General features: G+C 42.9%; 1 protein-coding gene across 3 annotated transcripts in view; it reads left to right on the top strand.

Moving 5' to 3' along the window:
* si:ch73-22o12.1 (nectin-2) overlaps positions 1 to 24,622 on the top strand; it is a 78,216-nt gene that overhangs the window by 40,837 nt on the left and 12,757 nt on the right. Inside the window, exon 7 of one of the 3 annotated variants that reach the window (XM_051406086.1) lies at positions 1,220 to 6,405. The exons of the other annotated variants lie outside the window; for them this stretch is intronic. Coding sequence (XP_051262046.1) covers positions 1,220 to 1,806 — 587 coding nt within the window. The 3' untranslated portion in view covers positions 1,807 to 6,405. Of the gene's footprint in view, positions 1 to 1,219; positions 6,406 to 24,622 lie in introns of those variants that run through there. 3 annotated transcript variants of the gene reach the window in all.

Raw genomic sequence — 24,622 nt, 5'->3', positions numbered from 1 at the left:
CTGCCTCTGTAAATTTCAAACAATACCCAGCCTTAATCTTAACCGGTGGTTTCCTTCTCTACAAAAGCAGTTCTATCTGTTGCTGTTGAAATACCTGCTTTAAAATATTGTACTAATATCACTGCAGAGGGATGTCGAGGGAGTGGGAAGTGCGAGTTCAGAGAACGAGGACTGTATGGCTGACGAGTCATATGGGACGTCTTCACAACCCTGATTTAGACACCACTACTTTTCTCTGGGGTTTTAATACACAAACAGAAGTACTGTGTATTGGATGCCGGAGCCCTAGTTTTTACTTATACCCTCCTTAGCCAGTCTGCACTCTAAGAAAATCTTTGTTTAATTTAAAATCCACTTAAAATGGCTTCTACTCGTGTGTGTAACATGGCAGTCGTGACTAAATTCGTAGTGATGGAGTTAAAATGGACACTTGTGTAGGACCGACATGCACTCAAACAGTGCCTGTGGTTTACAGAAGCGGAGAGGGTTGCCAATCTGTCCCCCTGCTCCACGTTCATGGCTTCCAGGAAGAGTTGTCATTCCGCTGTCTCACTTTGTCACTCACTCACTCTGCTGCCCGTTCCTCCTCCTCCTCCTCCTCCTCCTCCTCCTCTTCATCTTATTTCCACCCTCCACTCCTCCATCCATCAAGATCCTCCTCCTCTGCATGGCCTCCACCTGTTCTACCACACACACATGCCATTCCCTGCTCCTTCAGAAAGTGTGTGTATGTGGCTTGCGATTAACCCCCCCCGTACCTAGCCTTGTGATTTGTGGTAGGCCTTGGACAGACCCTGGCCATTGAAGGGCAACACAGGGGGAAATGTGGCTGCGACGTTGTTGTGACGCGGCTGTGGGAATGGGGACAGGAGCAGCTCTGAGGGAGAGGAGGAAATGTCAGTGTAGGAAGAGGCTCAGCACACACACAGACACACACTTGACTGTACTGACACCTCAGCACTCTTACACACTTCACTGAGTACAGTTCAGACCAGCACCACTGACATCATCCAACTCCTACCTTTTTTTTCTGTGTTCCTCTCTCCCTTTTCCTTTTCTTTTTCCCTGATCTTTACCCTCTCTTTCTTCTGCTTTTTGTGCTGTCCCTATTTTCACCATCACCCTCTCTTCATGTTTCACACTGTTCTCTTTTTTCCCCTTTCTCAACCATATTCCTTTCTTCCTTTTTCTCCCTCCCTGCCTCTTCTCCCTCCTGCAGAGCCCTCAGTGAACCCATCCAATGCCGGCGTGGTGGCGGGAGCTGTGATTGGCTCCCTGCTGGCCCTCCTTTTGGTCGCTGCTCTCATCGCCGTGCTTGTCACCCGTAGCCGCAGGCAACAGCAGGGTTACCGTGCCAATGGCGGCAGTGACATGAAGACACGCATATTTGGCGGTGGCAAGAAGGCCAGCAAGAACGGCACAGGTGGAGGCACAGGCAGCGGCGGCGTAGGGGGCGGTAACAACAATGGCCCAATCTACGTTTACAATGAGAGCTCATCCCACCAGGGCCTTGGAGAGAAAAACAACCACCACCAGCCGCTCACCATGGGGGGCCGGCCTGAAGTTGTCGCCACTACACCCACTGCCCAAGATATCCTGCTAAGCAATGAATTAGATGATGCGGAAAGGAGGAAGTTTGATGAGCTGGAGGAGGAGGAGCGGTATGACCACTTCACTGGAGGGGCCCCCATCCTTCAGCTTCGCCCACCGCATGACCAGGATGATATTATTGGCGATTACTTGGATGATGACATGGAGTCCCAGCGGGATGGCTCTGTCATCTCCCGGACTGCTGTTTACGTATAGAGGAGATGGAGAGGAAAGGAGGAGGAGAAAAAGGAAGGAATGGAGGATTCCTCTCGAGGATTTTGTGGCACCAGGGTCTTGTCCCTGTCTGATAGAGAAGAGAAAATAATACCACTTTTATTTTTGAAAATTGATTTTAAATATAGCCTATTATTAATCACAGTGCAGCCCCAGAATGGACTGAATGAACAAGAGGGTTTAGTGGGATATTCTGAAAGGAGCGTTGCTGTTATCTGGTCCCTAAGAACTGAAAATCAAACAGAAAAGAAACAACCTGTCTCCCACTGCTTCTGCTCATGCTATCACTATCACTGGGACCTTGACAAGGACTCTTGACAGACAGACTAAAAGACAAGAAACTGTGTATGTGGGAGTAGGATAATGGAATCATGATAGAGGTTTGGCTGTAGAGAAGGCAACTCACTTGCATATTCACTCTTGTCGTCACCAAAACAGTAGAAGGGGAAGAAGTTGTCAAGCAATTTCATGTCACCTGCTATTCCCAGTCCTCCAGTGGGAAACCTTCTGTTTTGGTAATGCGTTGTGCTATGACACCTGGGTAGTTAGCAGCTAGTGATGGGTTGGGGAGGAAAAGTGGGGGGTATAGACAGTAACCAACAGGTGATTTAGAGAAGAGAACTATGTATGTTCTTGTGTCTGCTGGCTTTCATTTCTGCTCTCTCTGCCTTCCTCTCAAACTTACAAAAAAAACACCTCTCTGCAAACTATCAGCAACCATAGACACTCTTGAATTTACAAAATTTAAAAAGAACATTAGGTCCTTTTGTGCTGCACAAATACAAGAGCAGTTGAATTTAACAAAGTAAGTTTGCAGAGAGTTTGAACTTAAGTTCTTAAAGTATTCACATGCAAACTTTTGTACTGTGCCTGGAGGTAAGAGACGGTAAACAAGAGATGAGGGAATGAGGTGTAGCCAATCTGACAGGGTCAAGGGATGGAGAGAGGGATGCAGGAGGCGGGAGGACTAGAGAGGAGCACGTCTCTTCTTTTCTCTTCCTCCTCATCCCCGTCTCTTCAGAGTGCTCCTGACAGGAGGAGCTTGATTGGTAATGAGCCGTGAAGTCGCTCGCTTAGCCGGGACCAACAGATTGCCACCACTTATCGTTTATGACGTGGCAATTCCTCCCCCTCCTACCTCTGTCTCTCCATCACCCCTCCGTCTCTCCTTCTCTCTCTTCATCCCTCACTCCCAGCGTTTATGGGGAGTTTATGATTTATCCGGGGCAGTGTTGAGGTCAGGGCCACAGAGAGCAGGGGAGTATTTTACTGCTCCTGATGTGTCAAACGCCCCACTTACTCTATTCCAGTCCAGTCCAGCCCAGCCCGGCCTGCCCTGCCCTGCCAGGACTGACTAATCCACTGGTGGCCACATTCACTCCACCGCATGGACGCTTCTCCTCCCATACTTTAGTAAATGGCCGGATGTAACGGAACCCCACCATAGCATGGCCATATTAGGTTAGATAGATTTTCAATAACATCATCTAATATTTCTTTCCATTAGCGGATGTTGTTAAATGTAGTGGATTGATCGGGAGACATAAAAGGTTGGCGAAGCTATGGGAGTCATATTGACTAACAGGCAACAAGCAGTGAAACAGCCCTTTATGATGCAGCTTTAGCAGGGCTGATTGTCTCCTGACTGTTAATTTATCCTTCTAACGAGCCACTGGAGGCCTGCTCAGGCAAATATTACTCGTGGCTACTGTGCACTGCTGTCTTCAAGTCTCAGTGTGTGTGTATTTTCATGCGTCACTGTATCTATGTAGCCACTGGATGACTGTGATGGACAATCTTGGAGAGAAGCCCTAATTTAGCTCCTCTAATCATGCTTTTCCTGGCCTTCTAAAGAACTCCCCTTTGACCCAACGGGAATCTGGTGAGTGCGGCTCTCGATGACTGTACTGACCTCTTGTAGGGCCCAGCGAATATCTGGGTTGCAGTTCGCTGCAGGTCATGAGGTCAAATGCAGGGTGACCCATTGCCAAGGGCAAGGATGACTGTCTTTGCCTGCATTTCTTATCATAGCTGCTTTTAACCTTGAACTATAGATGTGAGAACACTCACATACAGTACAAGCATGTTTATAGGGTAAGACCGTCCTTGTTTGCCATAGTGAGGGCTTTTGACCTTCAGAGAGGCGGAGAGATGCAGGAGGCAGATGACAAAAATTGAGACAGCTTTCAGTGTAGTGAGCACCGTCTAGCATATTGTAAGCCAGTGTGTTCAATAGGATTATTGTCTAATGGCCTTAGCTTATACATAAATGGAACTCCTGTCAACCTGGGGTACAGTAAATTTACTGAACACAGCTGATTTGTCACAACCACTCAAAATAAAAATGTATTACTTATTTTTGCACTTGTGTGTGTCACCGCTACAAAGAGAAATATGAGTGTAATACTTGGTCTTTGGGGTAAAAATAGCGATAAAGGACAAAACTGTTGTATGTACATTTTGGTGTGAGGTATCTGTGTACTATATATATGTAAGCATCTTTATTTTTCTTGTGAAAATGTTGATATTTATGAAAATGTAAATATCAGATCGATGGAGCCAGTGTTGCCAGTGTTGTGGAAGTAAAGAGGAAGGCGTTCTAGGTAGGCTAAGCTTAAAGTTCAAATGTCTCAGAGGGCATTCAGAATGTAATTTTTAATCTAACGAATACCTCAGTGGTTCGGGTGTCACAACATACTGAACTGACTGAGCTGAGTTTACCTAAAGCCTAAGAGTCGATTTGTATTGGCTTGGAAAATTATATATCCTTTTTTTTTTATTCAAGTTAGCATTCCCTGCATTTCCACATAATAAGCACACAATATTTTTTTGCACAATTGGCTTCTTCTGCTCTTTGACAGGCACCCTGCACAATGCAAAAATACCCACAATACTCATAATTTATCAGGTAGACCGTAACCACACAAGGGTGTTGCGTCTGAGTCAGCTCTGTGTTTGTGTGTGTGTGTGTGTGTGTGTGTGTGTGTGTGTGTGTGTGTGTGTGTGTGTGTGTGTGTGTGTGTGTGTGTGTGTCTGTGTGTCTGTGTGTCTGTGTCTGTGTCTGTGTCGGTGTGTATTTACTTGATGCTCGGGGCTTTGGGACATCTCTCACTGCCATTGGGGCTGTAACCTGAGTAGCCACCCTTTGTCACCATGGAAAACTGGCAAACTGAAGATATTATTGTGCATTGCGAAAACACACTCACTCGCGCACACATACTGTACATATACATACGCAGAATGCAGAGAAACATTCGCCCACACACAAACACCCCTCAGTCACTCTCATTATGCTCACTCCCACAGCCAAACTGTGTAGAAGACACCTCATACCTGACAACTCTGCCATCTCCTGACATAAGCCCACACAAATGTGCTCGCATAGCTGCACACAAACACACACACACACACACACACACACACACACACACACACCCCTTACACACACGAAAACACTTCTTTTTCCTCTTCTTGCTCAGTGGCTCTGTCAGGACATATACCGTGTCCTGTTACTGTGGAAAGAGCCGCAGCATGATGTGTCCCCTGCTCCACTGCTTTCTATTCCCCAAATAGTCCAACCTGTTCCCGAATCAATGACCATGTAGAACAGAGACAAGTACACATTCGGGGACACACACCTTTCACCCAGTGTCAGAGAATCTGGCTTTTTAGGAAACAGTTTGTCCGTTCCGCTCATGTTGCACACGGGAAATATAGCTTTCATAAAAATGCCACTGTGCTGACCTCCTCCCCCTCCCAGATCCCTTCGAATGCTTTTAGAGAGTCACAACTTCCTACTCATCTCCAAAATGTTGTTTTTCGACTTCTCTCACTTCAGCCACCTCCACCACCGCCACCGCCTCCACAGACACGCACACACCGTTGCCACCCACCTAAGCGCCCAAGTAAGGCTTGTCAGACAAAATGCTTTTAGAGAAATCCACGATCCTGGCCCGGGTCTAGCACAAGGTTAGATAGTCGAAATACCCAATTTTTTTTTTTTTTTTCAGAAAGCCACATACTGTTGCTATTTCTTCGGCTCCAAACATCTGATGACTAATCAAAGCCTTAACATATCACATCTCACTCGCATAAAAAAAAGAGAGAAAACCTTCCTGTGTACATAGTATAAATATATAAATATGTAGCAGAGAAAAAGAATTACTAATTTATGGTGTCACGTTTGTGTATTTCTCAGTGACAGCAAGCATGAAGGATTTATTTTCTCCTATTAGAGTTTCTCCTCTTTACTGTTATTTTGCAGTGCTTTATAATTTATGTTTTCTGAGTGCTTTATTCTTGACTGCTGCGCTGTGATTGCTGCCAAAACTGGCAAATGTGCTTCTTCTATACAAATGAACTGTACACACAACATTCATGAAGAGTCTTACCCCAAAATGTGCTTTTTATTATTGACTGCTCTGTGTAATAGTTGTTTTTTCTTTTTGTATTTTTTAATTTGAAATTTATTTTGGTCTTTGGGAAAAAAAAACTGAATTAGAATTGTTGTCACCATTTTGTCGTGTCTTTCTATATTTTTTTCGTATTTGGTTGCTATTAAAGATTTCTTGATTTTTGAAATGTTCCAGTGTTGCGCGTGTGGTATCTGTTTCTCCTCTCCTTCCCTCTGTCTCTTTAACACTTGAGGTTGGCTGGGGTGACTGAGGGGCAAGATTGAATAGAAGTGCCAGTTATTGATTCTCACTGATTAGATTTATAGATTAATTGATCAGGATATGAAGTGGCCTGTCTGTCTCTTGTCACCCTTCCTTCACACTCCAGACACACCAACCCCTGTTTTGTTGGGGGGGGTTTTCACTCTCATTTCCTGGTCTGGCTGTTTGTCTCATTTCAGTTTTGATAAGTGTGTGTATGTCAACAGAGGTGTGATAACAGGCTTATGGGAAACTGAGAACAGGAATAGGAGATGCCATTTTGTGGATTACAATTGTCCTGTAGTCAAGCTCCACCTCCTCTCTGATTTGTATATGTGTCCTGGTTGGCTGATGTAAACTTGCTGCCTTGGTAACAGGTATGTAGGAGACTGCAGTAGTTGTATAAAGGGCATATTTTTCTATCAGGGTTTCCACCTAAGCATGCGAATACTGAAGAGTGATGATACAGAGCATGCTCTTATTTCAAGATGCATATATATATATATATATAAAAAATAATTATTTTCAGTGGAGCCCCAACACCTCTCAGGCAAATACTGTACACACCCAGAGAAAAGGATAGAGTTGAGGAATGTGGTGCTGTAGCTTCAGTGGTTTTCCTGGAGGGAGGCAGTTTGTGTTTTCAGTTGGGGAATGTGCAGGCCAAGCTGAAACTCAGTGAATGGAGCTTCTTTCAAAGGCTGCATTGTTTGAACTCTGACTAAATCAAACTGGTTTGGTCAAATTTTAACAGAAAGGCATGTAGAGGGTTGTCTGTGCGTGTGCAGGTTTATGTGTGTGAGTGAATGTGTGTGTTCATGCGTGTGTGTGCACCTGCCTTATTTGGTTTACATACAAGTACCCCCTCTGTGTCCCCTCCAAACGATACAATCAAGCTCTGCAGTTAACATCCCCGCAATGGTGACAGTTGGTTTATGGCGGTTATGGCAGTGTGTCCTCGATGTTTGCCTGGTGCTTTGATGCCGTCATGTATCTGTGTGTCATCCTGGCTCCTTGTCACAGTTCATTTTTGTTGCAGGCTTCTTCTGTCAATGCACAGCTATTTACTGTGAGTCCAGCCCACCATCTGGCCTCTCTAATTGCTTTGGATTTGAGGCTGGCGAGATAGAGAGCACTTACACACACACACACACACACACACACACACACACACACACAACACACACACAGACACACACACTCAGACGGACGGACACACAGACAGTCCTTTGGTTTTCTAGCTGAATGTAAAAGACTCGAGCACAGCAGAAAGGCTTTTAAACTGCAGATAGTAATAACAACTCATGCAACACTTGTAATTTTGTCAATGTGTGTCACAGAAAGCAGAACACACCTTTATCTGAAAGCGGTGACCCCGTAACGCAGAACCTGGCCTATTTGAGCTCCGAGCAAATAACCTGGATCTGAAGCCAAAGTGACAGCAGCTACGCCAAGCACTACCACTGTGTTCAACATTAGCTTACAGTGATGAGACATGGTGCCGTGCCCCTGGGCAATCCGGCTAGCTGGTTGTGGCCCTGTTTATACTCTGTGTGTGTGTGTGTGTGTGTGTGTGTGTGTGTGTGTGTGTGTGTGTGTGTGTGTGTGTGTGTGTGTGTGTGTGTGTGTGTGTGTGTGTGTGTGTGTGTGTGTGTGTGTGTGTGTGTGTGTGTGTGTGTGTGTGTGTGTGTGTGTGTCAGAGAGTAAGCATGTGAGTGTGTTCTTTGGTCATGCAGCGTGCTAAAGAAGTATGTTCATGTTTTTAGGCACCCGTTGAGTGCTTTGCTGGGTTGCAGACCAATCAGATTAATGCAGGATGTTTGTGTTTGAAAGTGTTTATGAACTTGAGTGTTATCAGATTGTTTGGTGTGTGTGTGTGTAGGTGTGTACGTGTGTACTGTTTCACACATGCATGTTTGTACATGGCTGTATATCTAACTTCCAGCTCTGGCAGCTACATCCGCAGTGTTGATTGAACATCGAGTGTGTGTGTGTGTGTGTGTGTGTGTGTGTGTGTGTGTGTGTGTGTGTGTGTGTGTGTGTGTGTGTGTGTGTGTGTGTGTGTGTGTGTGTGTGTGTGTGTGTGTGTGTGTGTGTGTGTGTGTGTGTGTGTGTGTGTGTGTGTGTGTGTGTGTGTGTGTGTGTGTGTGTGTGTGTGTGTGGATTAGCACACAGACCCACTTTGGGCTCTCTCTGCTGATAACTGCTAACACAATGCTCCTCATTTAACCTCTCACCCTCCGGCTCCAGACCTGACTAATAAATCCCGGAGTGAGTGATGAATGGCCAGGACTGTAGCTTGGATGTCTGAGTGATGGATGTGGTGACCTGAGTCTTCACAAGGATTAAAGCAAGAGTCTACCTCTGACCTCAATTATGAAAGTAGGTTCCTGAATATTTTTATTGGCTTTAAAGAGACCAGCTTTTTACTTTCTTGCCTGTGGTGAATAATCAAATCTCCAGCTGTGTGTGTCGTAGAGTTACTGGAATAATAATATAATTTTCATAGGTATGTTTTCATTAGTGTATAATCACCTAAAAATAAGAATAGTTGTGCTTTATTACCTTAGAATGAGCCGTTTTTATCTACAGAGGGAGCAGGTCCTCTTCTACAGAGACTGCCATTTTTCTACTGTAGCCCAGAACAGACAAACCAAAATCTGACTCTAGATAGGCCTTTTGTGTTTTTTGGAAGTTTTGCAGCCACCGTAGTTTCTCCTCCACGCTTGAAAGGCTGAGCTGTATTCAAATGGTTGCAACTTCCCTGCTATATGCCATTAAATCCAAATCCAAATCCAAAACAATAAAAGATGTTGTGGAGGAGCATGGGATCATGGGAGGTGTTGTCTTGGTTGTTTAAAAAAAACACACCTTTGCTGATAAAAATCTATCTGACATGACTCAAGCAGAAATCATGTTCACAGACGAGGTAATGTTCTGAAGTTTTAGTCACATATCCGACGCTATCCTGTGTTTCCCCCTCAAGCTATAGAGCAACTGGAGGCAAGTAGACAAGCAGCGTTACCTTGAATAAAATTATGCATTCCTGTGGGTTTGAACATTGTTGGAAACATTTGGGGTAATCTAAGTACATAACTCAACATAATATATATAACACAGGTCTGGTCGTTTTTAGACATCTTAATTGGAAATGTTACATATTATACCTTTTTAACTGGCTTATTTTCTATCTGACAGTGATATGTTTCTGCACTCAGCACATTGGATTTGACTCATAGCTCTTAGTGCATTACAGTCCTCCAGTTTGAGGACAGTGATCCTAAGCATGGAGACAAGGTAATTAAGGGGTTTTATGGCCAAACAGTGGAATGTTCTTCACTGGCCAAGTCAGTACATGTTTCTGTTTTGTTGAAGCCTAGGCTGAAGGGGAAGAGCCCCTGAGAAAAGCAAGACACATTGATGGGCTGCAGTACAGACTTGACAGTATATCACAAGGGAAGATAACAAGAGTTTGGTGATGTCAGTGCGTTTAGATTACTTTTGCAAAGTTTATGTCCATGTGGTGTCTTTCCCTATGTACTCTATAACAAGACTTTCGTCAGCAATGTCAAAAATGGCAATTACATTTTGTAAGGCGCCACAAGAGAACTTGAGTTCATCAGCCATTAACACATCTAAAAATCACAGTACCTTCCTACATTGTTCATCTGATGTGGATGTAAACACCGTCACACTGAGTCAGAACTTAAACCTCCTAGTCACCGTAGAAAGTCTAAACATGAACATTGTGTCACTGTCCTTATCAGGATACAGTCTAGTCTTGATACTTTCTGACTGTGCACCACTTTATTGCTTTCACTGTTATTGCTCACTTTCACACTCTGTTATTTTATTTAAATTAAATTTAAATCAATATTTTTTAAACAATCTGTTGTGTGGAGTTCTTAATTTCACACTGTCTGAGTCAGTTTGTGACAAATTGGGGCTTGTTGACATTGTGGGAGTCAGTATGTAACAGACCAATTTGGTTTCTGACTATGGCAGTTTGTGAAGGTGAAATTAGGTACTTTTCAGTGGCACAGAAAATAGTGCCATTGGTAATTCTGTTTGTTTTGTGGAAAGGAGATGATGTCTGCTCTAATCTAGTATCTTCTCTTAGCTTGGTAACTTTTATAGAGTTTTTTTTGGGTGGATGCTGGGAAGGCAGCAGCTTCAGGCAACAACCACTCATCCGCTGTTTACTCTGGAAACAGGCATTACCTCATTACAATGTTAAGATGTTAATGAAATGCAGATTAAAGTTTGTTCTTCCACAACTTAATATCAAACTAAAAATGCAGTGTGAATGAATGGTGAGCTGAGCTGATTGACAACACCAATTTGAACGAAAATGGCCTAAGGGGGTAACCCTACTGTTGAAATAATGAACACGTTTATTTTAAACAAGAGAGGGTGCTTTTAAAGTACCACACTGGCTAATATATGTATTTGAGCAAGAGTATTTTTGTCTTGTTGAGCAAGGTAAGAGCAGAGTGCAGAGGAAGTTAAATTTGTAAATAATCACAGGAAATTGGAAATTGTATCATTCCTCTTCCACAAGCGGTAAACAATAACATCTGATCTTCTGGCTTCTGGTCATTCAGTTTTGTTTCGATGTGGATCTGCTACACAAGAACACATCCAGGCAGACAGACGGGGGGAAGTGGATGCTCCCGTTTCCCCTGTAGGCCCAAGGGCATTTACTCTTCCTGTCCCGTGCTGACAGGGCTGGAGGTAACTGGGTGGTTGCAGTGCATTGTTGGGCGGATGAGGCACGTCTCCCCAGGGGTAGCACATGCTCGACCAAGGGCAGGGAGAGAGATAGTGTGGAGGGAGGGCAAAGAGGGCGTGATGGTGTGAGGAGAGGGAAGGGGGATGAGGGGTGAGATCTGGGGCCTTGTGTATTGGCAAAAGCTACAGAAAGCTAGCCAGCATATAAATTTAACAGTGACTAATGCAAGATTGAATAAAAGGGGAAAGAGAAGAAAGAAGGAGAGGAGGAGTCAGGGAGGACGGAGAGAGCAAAAGGGCAAAAAGTAGAACAGAGAAAGGGAGGAGAAGTCTGATTAAAGATGGAGTGGAGACGGCTGAGTGAAGAAGGAGGACGACGATGAGGGCTGAGTTGTTACAGCTGTGTTGATTTAGCTTCTCACAGATCTGTGTGTGTGTGTGTGTGTGTGTGTGTGTGTGTGTGTGTGTGTGTGTGTGTGTGTGTGTGTGTGTGTGTGTGTGTGTGTGTGTGTGTGTGTGTGTGTGTGTGTGTGTGTGTGTGTGTGTGTGTGTGTGTGTGTGTGAGTGAGATGGGGAGAGAAGCTTTGACGTCCTCAGAATGCCGTTGACCTCGACACACCTGCACAAACACGCACCATCACCAGATGAAAGATGCCGCATGCGTGTTTGTGAGTTAAATAAGCCCCAAAAGGTCTTCATGCTGTGACTTACCTGGAACAAATCCTAGTCTAGAAAATACAAAGACAAAGAACATTATGTGAATGCATTATGACCACCAGGGAGTGTAGCTTTGAGCTAAGTGTGCACGTGTGTGTTTGTGTGTGTGTGTGTGTGTGTGTGTGTGTGCATGACTCTGTGGGTATGAATAAAAGAGATTTATATCAGGGAAAGAATGGTTTGTTGCTGCTCCTAAGAATAGATTCTGTGACGGAAATGATTTTGATGCTGTATGCAAGCCTGTGTGTGTGTGTGTGTGTGTGTGTGTGTGTGTGTGTGTGTGTGTGTGTGTGTGTGTGTGTGTGTGTGTGTGTGTGTGTGTGTGTGTGTGTGTGTGTGTGTGTGTGTGTGTGTGTGTGTGTGTGTGTGTGTGTGTGTGTGTCCATTTTGTGTATTTGCCCTGGAGTGCTTTGCAGATCAAATGCACTTGCTGTTTAATTCACCGTCTCAACAGGCAGCTCTTACAAAGTACATGCACGCACTGGCACATGCGCGTCCGCAAAACCTCAGATATAAACATACAGAATGAGAGATGAATATGGAGATAAAAATGAAATAAGTCTGCAAATATTTGGTCTTAGGGACTCAAGATTGTCTTCTGGGGGCCGCCAAGTCCATAGTAAATCGTGCATGTAAAGGCTGTGCAGATGTTGGCCGGCCTGACGGTACAGAATATGCATGCAAATGTTATGTTTCTGTGTGGGAGTTCATCACAAATGTTTTCTGAGTGCTGTTGACCAACTAAGGTTTGTGCTGCTCTTTGTTTTTTCTCTTTGAATTATAACATGACCCATACTATTATAATTAAACTAGTCTGTGTAGTCGTTACCATTATGTTTGTATTTACAGCGAAATTAACTGGAATGAATATTGATTTAGAATATTTTCTGTTGAAACAAATGTAGGCAAATACATATAAATGAATCACTGTTCAGTGCAATGAACTATGTTATGACTTAAATCAGACAAAACTGAAAACAAAAAACTGTTAGTTTTTACCTTTACATTGCATTATATTAGTTATATCACTATACAATAATACTATATTATCACTTAATTGCTGTTATATTTGATATTTTACACTATAACATGGTATATTCCATTTTCTATTAAATTGTATTATTATTATTACGACTATTATTGTATAGTGTGTATATTTTATGTTTATTGCACACACAAAAAATATATACATGTATATTATATATAATATAACACTATATATAGTGCTTTTATTAGTCTTACTTTTATATCTATTTAAAGTGTGAGGTAAAGTGTGTATTTGGTACTGCTGAATTGGATTTGTAAAAGATTCCACTGAATGTTGATAAACGATAATATTGAGTCATCCCCCAGCTCTTTATACATTTATGGGTTTCCTGTGTTCACTGGTACACACAGTACAGTATGGTGAAGTGATGGAGTGGACTCGACTCTGTGTGCCTTCATCAGCAGTCCAGAGTGATGTTATCTGCACTGGCCGGTTCCCCCTGTAGGGTTCAAGTTCTCTCTGCTTTCTTTGTTTGACATTAAATAACAGCCATAGTGAGGAGAGGGCTGTCAGAACTTCACAAAATTGCGCGTGAGTGTGTGTGTGTCTTTGTATTCTCATGTGCATGTGTCAGCTCCTCCTTTATATCCACAGACTGCCTCCCATTCATCTGTCTGTCATCTTATCTAGACATCTATTTTCCTGTAATCACTTCTTCTGCCAAGTCCTCTTCTCTGACTCTCCTATCTTCTTATCGTCTGCTGCGGACTGTGTGTGTGTGTGTGTGTGTGTGTGTGTGTGTGTGTGTGTGTGTGTGTGTGTGTGTGTGTGTGTGTGTGTGTGTGTGTGTGTGTGTGTGTGTGTGTGTGTGTGTGTGTGTGTGTGTGTGTGTGTCTTTGTATTACCACATCCAACACTGCCCAACCAGTCCTGGGGTGTAAAATCCTCTCTAATCATTTTATTTCATCTTTTTTCATTTCCAACACACATTTCAAATCACATGCTACTGGACCCAGAGGCATCATTTTAAAAAGGAAATACATTATTGATTTAACCCATTAATTATTGCTCCAAGAAACATAAATCTGTATGCATGACATCAAACTGCTCCACGCTGTTAAGCCTTTTGTGGTGACAACTCTCACACGCTGTCTTTTACTTGTTTCTGTGTGTGTTTACAAGTGTATGTGTGTCTCATATGGATCTGTGACGACGGTGCAGCACCAGCATGGGGTCTCCCGTATGTTTTTTTCTCTCCTTCAGGGTGTCCTCAGTGATTTCACATCGCCCTGTCACTCAGCCCCTCAGCCCCACAGCCAAGGCATCATGGGTAACAGCGCCAACTCAGAGTTGAAGTGCACTATAGTGCATAATATGAGAGAGGGAGAGTTTAGATTAGAAAATATCTCAACATTGCCATGCGAAGCACAGCCACGCTCCACCATCCCCCGTCCGTTTAACTGTCAGCTTAGGGCAGTGATAGAATAAAATAGTCTTGAATGGACAAAAGGTCTTATCTTAGAGGGGGAAATTAAATGTTATTCAGATTTGGCTTTTGGCATCGCAGGGGCTCTACGTGAAATGTTTATAAACACGAGTCGATTATCGCCCTCACAAACGTGGATGTGATGTGATCTTTGCCACCTTGACAGTAATAACTGGTTCATACGCAGCCTCAGACCTCTAATCTGACCAGCCTTCCTTCAACAGGAGCAGCGAGTGGACACATCGATGCAGAATTACGCTCTGTTCATTGTGTGTAATAGCTGGAATGTCTTTGTTTCGCGTTAACAACAGCGTAAAAGGTGCAAAAATAGATGCCACTGAGCATTCACTGTCTGGGTGAATGCAGGTCTCACATTTTGATTAATTTATGTTCCAGTACATTTCAGTTTTCCTAAGTCATTACCCTCCCAAACGACCATTGTTCCCAGGGGGTGGTTTGAGACAAACAACACTTTTATAAGCATGTGCATGCTCTGGTCCAATCTTCATATTTCTGGTCTGTTTATCGTCTTGTGTTTGTGCAGTGGTTTACATGCTCTCTCTGTGCGTCTGTGTGTCATCATATGACTCCCGGTTCCTAGTTATTTATCTGTGTATTACACACACTGTCCAGGTGCTGCTCTCAGGTCGTTTATCCTCCATAGGTCCCCACCATCCTGATATATGGAGCTGTTACATTTCTATATCACAACACTCTGCCTGCAGAGCAAACACACTTGCATACTGTACTGTCTAGCTCCAGGTTTGTCATGGTGTGTGTCTGAATGTGTTAAAGGGCAAGTGTGTGTGTTGACTTTAGTTTTTCTTGGTCATTTATCCTATTTAAGGTCCTTTACTCTGCTGTCCTCCTCTTAATACCACTTTTACTCTAGTGCTTCAGGGTATTCTGTCGCCCAATTGCTATTCATTAGAGTGGATAGGTGGGAGAGGTAGAAACAGCCTAAGACAGTGTGTGTTTAAATGTGGCTTCCTCCCTATTGGTATACTAGCTTGACTGTAGTATTAAAAATACACTATTCTCTATCTATCCATCTATCCATCTATCTATCTATCTATCTATCTATCTATCTATCTATCTATGTTTTTCATTACTGATAAATCTGATCTTCATTTTACAACCAGTAGTTCAAAACTCAGAGATACTCAGTGTATTGTCAGACTAATAGAAGACAAAGAAAAACTGTAAATCCTAACTATTTAGAAGCTGGTACTAGGAAATGTTTGACATTTTTGTTTGAAAAATGACAATTGGTCACCAAAATAGTTGTCAGATATTTTTTCTGTCAATCAACAGATAGTTTTAGATCTTTTAATAGGATATGGATGTGATGTTTTTCTTTTTGTTTAGAGGAAACATGTTCTCCATGTAGATTCAGAAAGACTTCACTTTTGACGCCTTGAAAAATATATAAATATAAATAGAGACACAAAATCAAGTTTGAAAAAAAAAAAAAAAAAGTAAATATGGCGAGCAAAATTACTTTTCATGTTAGTGGTGTGAGTTGGCGTGCATGTGTAATGAATAAACATTCAATTTTTTTTTTTATGGGCTTATAGCTGTGTGTGTATGTGTGTGTGAATCCCCATCTCAGTGAGTAGGCAGCGTATTACTTGTCTTGGTGCAATGAGCCAGGCCTTGTATTAGGCAGGTTGAGCTGCAGGGGGAATTTTCTAACACTTGACCTGTTTCACTGAGTCATTTGTGTGGATGGAGAAAGAGAGAGGGAAAGAAGAGCAGGGAGAGAGCAAGTGAGGGAGGGGGATGGCAGCACAAGTGGTTAGGGGTGATTGGAGGGATGAGTGACAATGAAAAGTGATTGCGAGGGGGAGAGAGAACAACAGCTGGGGGAGCCGGAGGGAGGAAAAATGAGATGACAATGCCTTCATATTTCTTCTTTCTTACTTTCTCTCTCTCCATCTCTTTCTCTCACTCATCCCTCCCTCCCTGTCCTTCATTCAGCAGCCTCCCAGGCAGGTCTGTCAGAGTCGCCAAGCTCCTCATTACTCACCCCTTCAACCTTAAAGGTCATAAGCAAAAACTTAGCACTTTAAAATGCAAGAATATCAAACTTATTTATGTAACTGTTGCTGCCTGTTATTGGTGGAGTTTTTACACATGTGTACGCACATGCACAGTCCCACTTTCTGTGTGTCTTGGTGCATGTGTTGTTGAATATACTTGATGCTGGCTCTCCACATAGATATTAATAGTGTAGTTTTTCATTTGGGGAGCTCAGCTGGTGGTCCTCCTGCCTTGGAGGAAGAGTTAAAGCTGTATATCTGCATCACTGGCTACTTATTCTTTCTCTATTCTCTCTCTTCCTCCTGTCCTCACATTCCCTGTGTGTGTGTGTTCTGTTTTTCTCTTGCCTTTGGGTGTTATGAGTATAAAGTAGTGGTACAAACAATAAAATACATTAGAAAATAGTAAAAGGGTCATTTCACCCCAATAACAAAAAAGCATCATGTCAAATACCACGTGTTTTTTTTTTTTTTTTTAGTCCAGCCTTCAGGGGATTTCAGGGTAACCACTTCTCATTGAATAAACATTCCCTGTGAACTACTTTCGATTAAATAAATAGTCCCAATAAAAAATTGTTCACAATGTTGTCTTCTAAAAGTCTCCAGAGAAATGTGAACAATGCTTTCCTGAAGGACATATTGCTGTTGATTCTTTAAATGTCGTTTTTCAGACCCCATTTTCTCAGAATACAAAGAAGAATAGGAAAGCAGTCAGATCATTCAGGCCATATCTGGAGGTGGTCTGGCTCACAATGTGATCAGATCTCAGTCGGGTATAAATGCAATCTGTACAGCATGACCACATGCTTAAAGGTCCAGTGTGTATCATTTAGGAGGATCTATTGACAGAAATGGAATACAGTAGAATAGGTTTTTTTTTGTGTATAATTTTTGTAAATAGGGCCATTTTTTGTGAGTGGCCACCATAGCTTCTCCTTCCCTGCTAGATGCCACTAAATCGTACACACTGGGTCTTAAAGGAAAAAATGCTTAAAAGTCACCTCCACCTTTTCCTGCTCAGGTGCTTAGGAATGGAGCTGGGTGTTTGTCACGTCACCTAACACACACCCGCCCGAAAAGCCTTTTTCTCATACATAATCACTGGAAAAGGAGCAGCTGTAAATCCGTTTTTCTGAGCGTCACAGACCCAACAAAATTACTTTTTTTAATTATCAGAATAAATCATTAGCATTTGGAAAGTCTTGAAGCGCTGTATAATTAAATTATTTTATCCCATTCATGTGTGCAGGGAGCCAATAGAAAGTTAACCAGCTTGGCTGGAGAAGGACTTTAGTGTGTGCACTTTCATAGGAATTAATAGGATACCATCTTTGAATGTGGTATCCAGTTCTCCCTAATATGTTGTTCCTGCTAGCTTAAGCAAGTCCGGCAAAAGCTACAAGCAGCTGCTGTAGCCCTCCCATGGCAAAGTCCAGCTCCACCTAACTAACACAATATTGATAGAGAGAAAGTTTAGTAATACCTAGTGTAAATGCAGATGCGCCTTGATTGTGTATCATTGTCTAAATACTATGTAGAGATACAGATCACCTGTTAACATCAGGTGTAAATGGAGCTTCAGTGCTGTGAGCACCACGGATAAAAATTCCATTCAACTCCGTTGTATTGTGGTGGCGGTAGGAATCTGAGACAGATATAATAGAATTTCGCCAAATAAAACCTGAACTATTTTACTGACTAGAATACCAGAAGTACAGTAAGAGGGGAAAAAATATGGGTTTTCATCATTTGGATGAACCAAGCTTCTAATACTTACAGTCTTGGACTTTGTTGAAAATTGAAAATCTCATTCTGTGCAGCCAAACATAGTTATGTTATTTCAAATGTGAATGGAGATTTAAAATTACATTGTGTGTGTGTGTATATATATATATATATATATATATATATATATATATATATATATTGTCAAATAAGAGATGGAAGAAGGTGATATACAATATAAAATACTGTCAGACAGACTGGGATAATATTTGTTTAAGCCTTCAGGGGAGAAACAAAAGGGTAAAACTGTATGCGAAGGAATGAAGTCCTGTTTTAGGGGGGTCTTCTTTTGCCTGTGTGTAAAAAACAATCCTCACTCTCTTCTCCTTCAAATCTGCTTTCATTACCCTCCTTGTCCCCCGATCTCGCTTGTCGCCTGCTCTGCCACTCCTGCCACAACTGCGGACTGTACAGTCGTAGCCTTTCAGTTCTGGTGTGACGGCTGGCTTGGCGACTGTTGGCTGCCAGCACATCCTCTGGTGATACGAGGCCCGCCGTCAGTCGAAACAGAGCCTGGTGTTTGGTGACATTTAGCATTTTACCGCAAAAATTATGCATCAGTGTTGACATTCAGCCTTATGCATAAAATTCATGATGTATGTGGCACTTCCTGTAGGCGCTGCCGCAGAAAGGGAGGCAAGGAGCATGTCACAGCTGAGGCACGGACAGACTACCACAGACACACACACACACACACACACCTCTCCACCAACACACAACATCCACCAACACACACAGAAAGAGAGCATATGTACAATAGCTCTACTGTTTATACACACACACACTTATAAAATAAATGTCCACGCACATCCTCATGAAGCTAGATCAACTTTATGAATACATTTGGAAATTGTGTGTTTCATGTTTCTTTCCATTCTTCTGTCTTCATTATGGAATCAAAAAGAACCGTCTATACACACACACACACACACACACACACACACACACACACACACACACACACACACACACCTCTCTCCCTGCGGTACTTCACTTTATTCATTCTTCGCAGATTAATTCCGGGACGACACTTTTTATGATCCCCAATTTATGTCAGCAGTCAGGCAGGCCTCCCCTCTCTGCTGCCTCTTCTCTTATCTCCTCTGCCTCATGTCTCTGTCTCCCTCTACATGTGCGCTCAATGAAACAATGGTACTTTCTAGTAACGAGCAATGAGTTTGTCAGGTTTTAAAAGGAGAAGAAGACAAATGGAGGGAGGGAACGAGAGGATGTGAAGATAATGGGTTTCTGTGGTGATTAACATTCCAGAGTGGCGCGTCAAAGAAAGTGTGACTGTCCTATTGTGTCTTTACTGACAGCCAGATGAACAGAGGTCTCGCGACTGGTTTCGTCTGTGGCACAGAGGGTAATAAACTTACCATGTCTAATCTACATCTCGGGTGCTGGGGTGTGTGTCTGAGCATCTCCGCATGTATCTGTGTGTAAACTGAGAGTGACACATCAACCTTTTCTTCTTTTGAGAATAGACCCACGTTTACACAATGCAGCCGGTGTGACGGTGAGTGAGCTCTTATCCTCTCGGTCAGTGAGTCAGTTGGCTAGCTGACTAACCGGTCATTCAATCTGTCAGGTGGGATCACCAGGTTCCTGCCACGCTGCTGTGACACACCTGTCACCTGGAGCAAGAGGGACTGAGATGAATAGGTGTGTGTTTGCTTGTACGTGTGTTTGTCTGAAGCAGGAAATGGTGTTAGGCAAGCCACTGCTCTGTTATACTGAGAATGACATCATTCCTGTTGAGTGAACGCTGTTGACATACAGGATTTAGTCAAATGGTTGTAAGTGTTTTGCACACAGCCTGCACCTGTCGTCTCTCAGGCAGTGAACAAGCAAGTAGTACATGAATGTGTAAAGAAGATAGATACACATAGCTACTGTTTAGCTCCTTCTGTTTCTTACAAATAGATAACCAGCCACTTAGGCTGTAGAATCCAAGCCTATAGTGCTTTAATAAAACCCCATGTTATTTATTTCAGCTAGAATTGAAAGGATTTGTTAATTGATTAGTCGGTCAGCACCAAATAAAAAATGTATCAACAATTTTGAATCAAATGCTACTTCCAGTTCCTCTATTATGGGGATGCTTTTCTTCATCTGCAAGTGATAACAAACTTTTGTCTTTGGTTTTGTGCTGTTGGTCGGACAAAACAAAGCAATTTGGAGATGCCAGCTTTGGGGAAAAAGCTTTTTTTTAAAAAAACATTTTCTTACATTTTATAGGCCAAAAATGAATCAATTAATCAAGAAGATAACGGGCAGATTAATTAACAATGAATATAATAGTGGCAGCTATAATTTCAACAGAAAAACAACACTATTGAAAAACATGATAAGCTCAGTCAAAGACTAGTCTACTCTTTAGTCTTCATTGCCTCGTCTAAATCTACAAAAAAACTAATATGCAAGAACAAATGACTTGTTTTTCTTTTCTTATTAATAAACTAATTATCATTTACTTGCAGATATTTCTCTTTTGTATCAATTGATCCGACAAATATTCAAAATATATATATATCAAAACTCATTTCAGTAACATAGGTGACCCCAATGGAAATCAAACCCTTAAACTTGACATTAGTTTGTGCCATTTTGAGCTATAAGAGGACCTAGATACAATTCTGCCCCAGGCATTTTCATCAACATTCCCTCCACTTTTCATGCTGGATATAGGCCACAAATGCCTAGCTAATCAGGTAGTCTGTCTGGAGGTTGCTCATGGATTCAGAGCTAAGATCAGTTGATTCTCCCCAGTCCCCGACTTTGATCCTAATGTCTCAGCCGCCCTCAGATCAAAATGTACATCCGACTGTTCCCCTGCTGTTCCACTGGGCTGTGCATGCACCCGCACACAGTCAGGTGTGCTTTGAAAGCTGAGCAGGGCAGACAGGTTTTTGAGCTAAGTTAAGCCAGGGATTAAGGAGAAATTTACTGCCCATCTAGGTGTGTGTAATAGTATCTATTTCTGACTGCCTTCAGAGAGAAATGCCTGGTTTTCCTCAGAAAGGCATCAAAACCTCTTGCATCATCCCCAGCTCTCAGTTCACACAGGTGCTTTTGTAATCCACACACACTCCCAGACACTTTGAGTGCACTGTGTATTCTCTCTCTTTTTATGAGCATTTCCGTATGTGTGTGTGTGTATGCTGTCCGCACATGTGCTGTGTGTGTACATGCATGTGACTGAGTTGGGTGTGTATACGTGTTCCTTCTCTGCTGGCGTGCCTAACTGGCTCTGACACATCTGTGGCTTTTCCAGGCGAATCAGGACCGGTGCCAAACTGCCAAGAAATCAATGCAACAGACTCCGCTCTCCTCCTTTCCCCCTTATATTATTCCCTCTCCCGGTACTTCAGCCTGCCCTCCCTCTTTTTCTCTCTCTGTCTGTCTCTTCTCTCTTCTTTTTTCTCCCTCTGTCTTGCTCAGAGCCCTTATTAAAAATGGAGTGAGTGTGTGCTGCATATTTAAAATGGTCATGGATGGATTTAAACGGCTGATGGTATTTAGTGTCTCCTCAGGGAGCTGCTATGAGCCCTTAAGCTGACTCCTCTGACTGGAGCCTGACTGACTGGTGAGCACACACTAAACCTCTAATAATGACTTGTGTACACACAGTAACCCAGGACATACTTGCACGCGCACACACACACACACACACACACACACACACACACACACACACACAGGCAGGCATGCATGTACGCATACTCTCTCTCTCTCACACACACACACACACACACACGCATTCTCTCTCTCTCTCTCTCACTCACACACTCTCACACACACACACACACACACACACACACACACACACACACTGATAGCACACTCTGCTTAGTTGTGACAAGGACGCTGGTCACGTCTGTTATGCAGGGAATGGATGCATCGCAATGTGCAATATAGTGTGTGTGTGTGTGTGTGTACACTCGGTCAATAACTCATTAGTTTGCCTGCTTTGATGTAGCAGTGTGTAAATGTTTTTAACTGTATTTGAAGACAATATTATTCGTTCACAGGCGGGTCGGTGAAGGCGTGTGTGCGTGACTGTGTGCGCTCTTGACAATAGGCAGGGTAGATGTCACACTGAGACCCTTCAGGTCGAGCAGCAAGTGTTTCTGTCATGTTGTCTTTCATGCCGGCTCGCATTTGGGTTCCAATCTGCTCCCAAGTGTTCTTCACTGAAACACTATTGATTACCCCACACGCTCTCAAACACAGAACATAAATACTGCTGCTGTGAAACACACACAGACACAAACACACACTCACTCACTGATAAACAGACGCCCCCACACAAAGGGGAAGGCAAGAGGATCTAAGCAGGCAAATGAGAGGTGGAGGAGATTGAGGAGTTTGGTAATATCTGAATATTCAGATGAATAGAGCATACAACAGCATTTTCAATAACTAACCTGCGCCTGCAACCATTTTTTGGTTTGGCACAATGAGATCAGTGGGAATGCCTTTAGTGCTTTCAATACGCGGTGGAGGATGAGAATGTAGATTTATTTATTATTGATGCTTCGAGGGTTTTTAACGGCGGTTACTTGGCGTAATGTTGTTTGATGTATGTACAGCAGTTTGATATCTTTCATCCGTGACATGTGAGGGTTGAAGCGTGTCCATAGATGTGAATATTTGCATCAGTGCGCATGCATTAGAAAGCGCATCAGTTTGGATTGTTAACTGATTTCTGTGTGCACTTATGCTTTTTTGCTCCTGCAAAGCCTTTCCACGTGTGCCTGCCAGGATGTATGCTCATGCTTATGTTTACGAGACGGTTAAAGGCATACTATGCAGTTTTCCGGTTTTGTCAAACAGCTACCCCTAGAGTCGCTGCGGAGTACTTGTATTTAACGTTAACTGTCGTAAATACCATCATTGCTGGTTCTGCCAGCGGCGTCCCTCTCCTGCTTTGCTATCGGGATGATTCGCTATACGAGTTCGTTTACCATCGAAATGACTTCGAAGCTGTTATATTAAGGTAAAAATCTTGCATAGTGTGCCTTTAAATCGCAATACAAATATGTGAAGATGAAAAATAAATTGTGATATACTTCAGCAGAGGGCGCTATATACTTTTCACTTGGCTTGTTCGACATCCTATTTCACTCATTTCTGGTTTCCAGCAACAGTTTGTTTCCACTTATTTATATCCAGTGTGTGTGCACATTTTCTGCCAGAATGTAGGTTGCATCCTTTTTACCATTGCATAAATCACCAACACTCCATGCCAAGCAGCCAATCAACTGCATTTTAACACTAATGAAACCATTCTTTATTCCCACATAGATAAATTGAACTCTGAATGCTTTCTTCTCCACCTTCCCATCTCTTCTGTATTCTATTGTTTCTGTCCACCCGCTCCCAGTGGCAATGCATAACTGAATGGCAATGGAGGAAACGTCTTTCTTAATGAGAGTTTGAATTCGAGTTCGGCAAGAGCGTAGTTTTTGGGTGTCTCGACAGCTCGCATTGTTGTGGTTTCTCTCCAGGGGCATGGGATGAAGAGGAAAGTGAATGAATGTGGAGAGCACGCAGGGCCATTATGGCTCTGTGTGTCATTAATCAGCAGCTGATGAGAGGCAGTTTGAGGGAGAGATGGGACCTATTACTGCTATGGCACTCTCAGGACTACGTGTGAGGCTCTTTTAGGCTGCCTACTTTGGTCAGCAGGTAAAACACTGTAAACAACTCTTGAAAGGAAATCATTATCCCAACAAAAAACAGACCACATTCTGAATGAGGATCATTAGTTTTATGTTATAAAGCTGAAAGAGTGGGGCATTTGCAACTTTTCTTCTGCCACACTTTTTCTTTTCTTCTTCAGTTCCTTTACCCTACTACACGTCTTCAGCATCTACTTCTCCACCCTCCAGCTTGAATCTTCTATTCTCTCAGTTCTCTATGTTCTTTCCTATATGTTCTACACTCTCTTCCCTCCTTCACCATCTCGATCTCTTCCTCTGTGCATTGTTTCCTTTCTGGCAGTCTGTGTGAGGAACTTGGTAGGAGGGCGACATGAAGAGCGCTCTCATGTGAGTCGGCGAGAGTTGAGAGAAATGAACGAACCGAGTCTCCACGCTTTTCGAGAAAGAGGGAGGCAAGGAGCGGTAGCCAAGTCCTAGACGTTTTTTTTTTTTTCCCTTCTCATTATATCTAACATTTCTGCACAGCGGGCTGCTGAATAGATTGCTGTACACGGAGACTATTACAGTGTAGCATCCTGGCTGTAGGGGAAAAACCTAAGAGGATAGCAGCAGTTTGAGGTTGTATGTGTGGCTGAGTGGTGGGTAATGAGGTGAGAGTCCCTTCTAGCCAGAGGTTAGTAGTGGTTAGGAGGGCAGGTAAACATACCAGCTGCTCCTGACTGCCT

Source organism: Dicentrarchus labrax, unplaced genomic scaffold, assembly GCF_905237075.1.
Source record: "Dicentrarchus labrax unplaced genomic scaffold, dlabrax2021, whole genome shotgun sequence".
Lineage (NCBI taxonomy): Eukaryota > Metazoa > Chordata > Actinopteri > Moronidae > Dicentrarchus > Dicentrarchus labrax.
This window is presented reverse-complemented; position numbering and strand designations above follow the sequence as displayed.